Here is a 7671-nt window from a genome sequence, read left to right as displayed (position 1 = left end):
GCGACGAATTTGAAAGTGTAACAGGAGAATATGAGATAAAAGGGGAAAGTTCCTTTCGAAGTCTGGCCACCAACTTTTCCAGTCAAGTGGGATAAATCCAAACGTGAACAAAAATTTTGCTATGGAAACACGCGTGTAAAGACCAACAACCGAAGAAAGAACAAACAATTTTGAATGCGCTTCAAGGCGTGGTAAGCGCTGGCACAGTCAATACTTGAGCCTCAGGCACAAAATGTCTGACATACTCACTCTGGTGTGATAGTAAATAGCAAAAGTATAAAATCAACGTCATTTACCAAGCATAAATGTGTCGCAGGTACGCAGAGAGCTAACAATGAGGGGCGAACACAAGTCAGTGGCTGTGACCCAAGGAAGTCCCAGTCCAATAACAGCCTTGGCCGATTGAGGGAAGCAGATCCCTCGATAAGAGATGATCATTTGTTGGTGGACCAAAAAGTCGACCTCGCAATCAATTACACGTAAGGCTGGGATTATGGCGATCAAATATAAAGCAGTAACATACTTCTGCTTTTTTCCATTCCACACAGTCACTCCGCGCCCATCCGAGATTATACTTATCACTATCACAGTTGCTGGGCGCTCCCGAAGGTCGATTGGGTCAGGTTTGATGAGGGAGATCAAAGTTGGTGCTCTTGGAGACGGCGTAACCAAGGCGGCGGGGATGTTTTGCGGGTTCCTTGCAACCCGATTATGACAAGCACCATCACAAGGTGTCTAAGTGCAGCTAAAAATGGACATTATTATGACGCTTACGTAATATCACTGCGAGAAACCACGTGTCTTTCTACTCCATCAAAGAAACATTTGGATTGGGTGATTAAATCTAAACTTGCCCGCCAATTTGATTTTGTCCTCTGTACTTGCATTATACCTAAAACTTGCAACGAGGAGCCATTCAATTTACAATTCTAGACTTAAAATAGCACATCTGGAAAAGTCAAATGCAGTTACATACAGGCCCTTAAACTATCTCTATTTCAGCTACGCGATTTACCCAAAACCAAAGTGACTAAGGTTTACCGGCCTAGTGAATCAGGCTATTTTGATCAGTCACCCAACTATGCAACTGTGCCAGTTTCTCTGTACTGTCCACGTTCCTTCTTTGTTACGTTTTCTCTAGATCAATTTAATCTCACTTCTGTGTGATTATTTTTCATGTCTTCGCAAATACCGTTTGTTCCAGTCACCTGTTCCGACTGTTCTAACATAAGAGGTCAAAACCTGTCAGTTTATGTGATATTTCACATTGTACCATGTGATTTCGCTGCTAGGCTTTACATTCAATGAGTCAGTGCTCTACTTTGATCGAAAAGTCCACGCATATTGAACAAGCTTAGGCTATGATTTTGACTGTTTACAAACCAGCACGTGAAATTCCTTTTTACACAAGTTTAGTTTTGCTTCTTTCAGAAATTCGGTCGAATTATTTTCCTTTCTTATCCCATTGAACTGAGCTGAATAAATTTATTCTGTCTTCAATTTTTTTTTTAGTTTTTTCCTTAATTGCGCCTTATCAGCCCCATTTGTTTGCCTCACGCAGTTGCCATCATAAGCCCCGCTGTGGAGCTGATCGTGTTGCGTGTGTGGGTGTGTGGTCTGCCTCTCGGTTTTTCCCTATATATGTCTGATAAATTTCCTAATAGCTTACGAAATGCGACATCTCAACAGTGGCAAAAACTTTAAAACAGGTTGCCTCGTCTCACACCAAGAATATATCTGAGATTGGCACATTATAGTAGTCACCCGTAAGCTAGGTCCTCATTGACGAAAACTGGTTCAAAGACAACAGGGCAACATGAAAAACAACGTGACAGGAGACACGGAACGGACTTGCTCAGACATCAGGTTGATCTGGATTAAATCTATGTGTCAGTGTGTGTAAAGAACGAGCGTCCTTTTGGGTGCGCAAAGTTGAATGTCAACCTGACAATTTGGTAAACGAGAACCTATATTCTGTCACACTAGCACAGGTCACATCATCGGACCCAGAGGGTTTGAAGTGATTCCATATTAGCTGATAGACGGAAGGATGAAAAGCCCCTATAGATTATCACATGATGATCAAACATCCAGAATATGAAGACAGAACTACAAGTGAAGCCTTCCGGCAAGGCGACCAATCATGATCGAGCGTCATAACTCACCTGCAGCCTGAATAATAACATGCATTCAGCCCTAGTCAGTCAGCCACCACCGATACCCAGGTACACTACGAATCCTGGAAACGCACAAATGATGACGTTTTGGTTGATAATGGAACATTCGCGACTACAACTGACCAGCCCGATAAAAATCAAAGAAGCAACACAGAGACCAGGATAAACAGCATGGATGAAACTTTGAATTACTGCTGAAAATGACGCTAAACAAACATTTGTTAATTAAATAAAAACGTTTTATCCGTTTATTCAGACTGTCTGCAAAATTAACCCATTTTATTGAAATAAAATCTGAATGTCAATATATTGAAGGAAAACATACAGCTGAAACCTTGTTTATCATCTAATAATGTTTCAACTACAGCAAATGGTTCGTTCCATTCAATGATTGAAATTCGTTGAACGTCTTCTAATGGCAACAAATGTTGCCAATTTTGTTCACGTCTAGTTTGTTGACTATAGGTTTTCCAGTTGAAAATTGGACAGATCAATTTTCCACGGTCAATGAGTATATTTGGGATTCTATTTTCTATTCGAAGGAATGGAGGGACCATACTCGATTCTCAGTTTGCCTAAAGCACACTGGTTGTACATATCCTTATCTGTACCGTACTTCAAGCTCCGGATGTGTAACACGATACCTCCGCTTGATTGAGCTAAAACATGCATCTGGTTTGCACAATTGTCCGTACAGCTACCCGACAGACCTCACTGAACCAGTGCAGCGAAGTAGTTACTGGACCATTGTTTCATTCTTCGAGGGATTTCAACCACCGTTGAATGATAAAGCAATTGCATTCCTTGAGTGCTCTTATAGAGTGGTATTACTACACTGAACTTGGATGTCATTTATCCTCAATTCAACTTCCGGATAGGCCAAGGATATGCACTGTCAACAAGCTTCCATTGGGCTGAAATTCAGTTAGAACACAAAACGTCTTTATGAAGAGCCGTCACAATAATTAGGCCAGACCAGTAGGGCTGTTTAACAGACGATGGATCGAATGTGATTCCTGCAAACCTCGAGACCACCTAGAGCTCATCACAAATGTACATGCACTGTGATGACGAACACCCGCAAGAAGTGAACAAAAGTGTTTTTAGTCCCAAAAACAACACAGCTATCAACAAACGATTGATTAAAATGTTGGTTATGTGGTTTTCTTGCTTGTCTTAGTGTGCTAATGACATGCAAGAACACACATGAGTGATTGGCACGGTAACACGGAAAAACACTTATTGGCAGCGTGTAGCATAACCATACTCCTGCGGCCCTGCGTCAACAAGTACTACAGTATGGGCTTCGCCACATTAGTATGCCGTTCATCTGTAATTTAGCATGTCAAAATCCGGGCTTAAAGTACCAAAGAACCGTTCTATAGTGTCTCATTCCTCGGTGGACAATCGGAATTTGATTGTTGATTGTTACTTTGCACTTGAAAATCAGTCACTTTGAAGGAATTATCCCATATCACGAGTAAACAATAATCATTTAACGAACAGCGAATAACATTACTATGAGATCTTTGTTTTGTTCTGGCCAGACGTGCGCCCATTATGTTTCCCCATAGCCTACGGGCTGCGATTTTAATGGCTTAGACAATGTCCTATTCTGATCTTTACGGAGGGCTTCTCTTTCTTTCCTGGTTAATTCCCCATAGACCTTAAAATCTACATTCTTTGAAACAAGCCGACTACTCTGACTTTTCAACCAGCATCATTGCGTGGGTTCATATTTTGGAGCACGTCAGACAGTGTCATTCTTGTACCTCCAAAAACTAGATCTGACAGTAACGCTCCCAAGCGTACATTATTTTCAGAACTTAGTTCGAAGAAAAATGACCTAAAGGTTTAAATTTTATCTGTGGCTGTCATCAGTTAGCTTTAAACATTTTCTAGGCAAACTAGCCACAGAAGCCCAAGTGCTCACGTCAAAGAGTCGGCCACCTGAAGTACAAGCTTAGCCTGTCACAGATAAAAAGCGCGCGTAGGATTATGTCCAGCAGTCGTGAGACCAAAGATTTCGTGTCAAGATTCGGAATATTGTGGCGAAAGCAATAGGTACCGAGATTTATGGCGTGGCCAGGTGTGGGAGTAAGGGAGGCAACACTGAGTCAGAGAAGAAATGGCAGTAGTGGTCAAGATGATGAATGTTTCTGGATATATCCTTTAACTTCACTGTGCTCATGGTTGATTAAAATCTTTTATCAGGATGCATACAGCTAGGATGTAAAAAAAGGTTTTTAGAGCTCAGAAGATGCCAAAAACAGAAGAAAAAATTCAGGAGGTAAAGAAATGCTCCTGACGGAAGTAAATAAAGCATAGCTGTCCAAAAACAGCCACAAGGAGGAATTATTCGTATTCAAAACGTATAAATATATCCTGTGTGTTAATTGTTTACAGCATCTCTTGACGAATGAACAACCTCTAAGACTGACATTCTGAAAGGAAATATTCACCTACCTGCTTTCTGTCTAGAAAATTTTCCACCAAGACGCTATTCAACTGTTTAGCCTTCCATTTCATCTATTGTGACCTCTGTTTGCAGAGGATTTCCCTGATATTGGCTTCAGGACTAATTACAGGCTAACTATTCGGCCGCAAAATAGCTAGCCTCCGAACATTATATGTCTTCTTTTGTGGTGCTGTCTGTATGTTAAATCCTGAGGTCTAATGATTCAAAACATAACAAGTAGAATGTGCAACCTTTTTGTTCGTTTAAAAGGTATGCATAACAAGGTCATTAAAACGGGAAAGTAATGATATTTGGTAGGTTACGGAATGTTCGACTGCAGTCCGCTAATTTCTACTATAGTTCCAAAACCTCACACATTGGTATGTGAAGTAAACGTTATATTGGAAGAAAAGTCTCGAAATTAAATGTTTTTTTCTGTATCATACACTTATAGTAGAAAAACTTAAGGGCATCAGTAAGTCTTGATACTATTTACAGCGAAATCAGGTATTTGTGGAATGAAATTATTGGGCTTGCTTACTCGGAGGAAAACAAATAACCTAGAAACGAACACGCAGATTAGACAATTATTTCATTTTCAGATCAGGAATTAAAAATATTCTACCCATTTGACCAACCTGAAAAACACTTTCACTACAAAAAAATGAAACAAATGAAGTCCACATAAATGGTCCATTCAGAGTTAATTTAACTACTTTAAATTTGAGAACTTTGGAACATATATAAATAAAAATAGCATATAAGTTTAGAAGAGACATTTTATCCGCTGTGTCTGCTTATATGACAATAAAATACATAATGAAAAAACAGTGTTTGAATTGGTATTTTGCTTCGTTTATGAACTAGACAACCGAAAAGTGCAGCTACCCTTTTTCAGATATAACAAAACCGGATCTAATCTATTCTAGTTGGAGAAATAACGCAGTACCTCAGTAAAATGACCCTCAACATGCTCGATAGATTGCTTCTTAGTACCAGGCTGGTCGCATTATATTACCGGCATGATATCTAAAATTACATTGTGGTTAAATTTCCGGTTCATCAAACGCATTCATTACTTGACATAAGATTTTTTGAAGTGCATAGCTGGCTCATTAGGAAATTTGAATAACCCTATAGGATTCTTTGGTTCCTGTAGCAATAAAAAATGTCCTGATGCCAAATGATATCTTGCCATTTGCCCATTCATTGACACAATTCGAACTATTGCAGACCCCTTGAGAACTCTAATTTAAACATCATATATATCTTTAAAACTCTAATTGAATATCTCAAGCTTCCTACCAAAATATATCTATGTGTGCAAAACACAAAAATATTTGAATGAATTTCTAATAATACTAACAAAAAAAGAAAAAATTCTATGCAAATCTGTTCACTGCACGCCATGAGTTACTTCTGTCTAAGCCAAATTTATATTCTATATTCTATATTTTATAGATAAGCAACTGAAATCGGGTAAGGTTCAAAATTATATCGTAACGGCGTGTCTGTATCTAAAGAACAACTAAAGATTTGGGATGCACTTTATTATAGGCAGAACTTTTACTACTAATTTGACCTTCGTTACCTACTCCGTTAAGCAATAAGTAAGCTTTCTTGATCTATAAATGCACAAAAATAAATATATAAATTCACCTATGATTGATTCAACATGCTTTGCAAAAAACGAACAAAGCAACTAATCCACAACAAAATGCAACTAGTAGTTATGCAGGAATTTATATCGGACATTTAAAAGCAAAACACATATGAAAAATAATAAATTTGCAACACTCATTCAAGTAGCTCAGGACGTTTTGCACATCCGCTTCAGGAATTAGTTGTCTCTAAAATGCCAAATACAGCCAAATCGCTCTAAAAATGCAACTCTCCTGATCAACGTTACACAGAGCGAGCAGCTGGTAAGTCAGTTGGTTCCAGTCTTATGAAACAGCGTTTAGATTGATACCTGAGATTAATTATAACAACCATCAAATCCTCTGTTTGCAACGCATGCTTATTTTTATTTCATTCTAATCAAAATGCAACAGGAAGTAAGCGTGCAGTCTGTCTGATTTAGTACTTTTGTTTGAAGTTAATATTTACTTAATGCAATTGCTTGCATATTAGACTTTATTAATTCGTTTTAAATAAAATCAGTACACGTTGTGTGTTCATCAAAGAAAAACCGTCAGTGAACTCGCGAGATAGTGTGCCCTACAATTATAGGCAGACTGTTGGTAATAAATTGTTAAACAAAGCAAAACCATTTTTAAATTTGAAAAGTTCTCTTTCCTTAGTATTTGATGCATCTTTTAAAAAACCGTACTTGGGAATTTATTTTTCAAAAACCAGAGCTGTGTGGTGAAGAGGCAATAAATAGAAATTTAATGCAGTACACTCTTTAAGACATATCTGTAAGGAGATCTGAGTAACAACCACAACGATTTTTCGTGACCACCACTGCCTATGGATTTTGCGTCTGCTCACATCTTGAAAGATGGCGGATACTCTCTGGTTAAAAGCTGACGAAACTCAAGGTTATTTTTCATTTTAGAAGATTAATATGCAATTGCAATTATGGGGTTTTGCGTGATAGGTATTTTGTTTATAGCCACACCACTCTCGTCTGAACGGCCGTGTTCCTGTTCTGGCGTCATTATTCCGGTGAGTTCACACCAAAGGGAAGCACTGGACTCGAGTTTCGCTCTTATTAGAGCTCATCAGCAGAGCATATCCAGTGGCCGTGCCGGGATTCCAACCCCGGACATCTGACACGCGATGCGAGCGTGTAACCACTACTACACCAATGCACGTTAGACGCATCTGAATTATCACGTCTGAACAGGCGAACGTGTTCACACTTGAGCGATGTGATCGGTGTGCCCGACTAATCTAACGACGACCCAGTAACTGTCCTTGTTGTGAAGATTATGGAGTTTTGCGGGATAGGTATTTTTGTTCATAGCGTGAGCCACGCTACCTGACTGGCAAGTCCTGACTGGCGGGTCAATCGTCACAACCAGGACAGTT

The 7671-nt window shown here is 39.2% G+C and overlaps 1 protein-coding gene across 1 annotated transcript; it reads right to left on the bottom strand.

Annotated features, from left to right (window-relative positions):
* Nucleotides 1-288: 288 nt before the first annotated feature.
* Nucleotides 289-7464, bottom strand: T265_11805 (hypothetical protein; the record flags this gene model as incomplete). The annotated part of the gene is made up of 2 exons (XM_009178571.1): nt 289-735; nt 7318-7464. 2 exons carry the CDS (start codon nt 7462-7464, stop codon nt 289-291), a joined length of 594 nt encoding a protein of 197 aa, XP_009176835.1.
* Nucleotides 7465-7671: the final 207 nt, after the last annotated feature.

The sequence above is a fragment of the Opisthorchis viverrini genome (genome assembly GCF_000715545.1).
Source record: "Opisthorchis viverrini unplaced genomic scaffold opera_v5_595, whole genome shotgun sequence".
NCBI classification, from domain to species: Eukaryota; Metazoa; Platyhelminthes; class Trematoda; order Opisthorchiida; family Opisthorchiidae; genus Opisthorchis; species Opisthorchis viverrini.
This window is presented reverse-complemented; position numbering and strand designations above follow the sequence as displayed.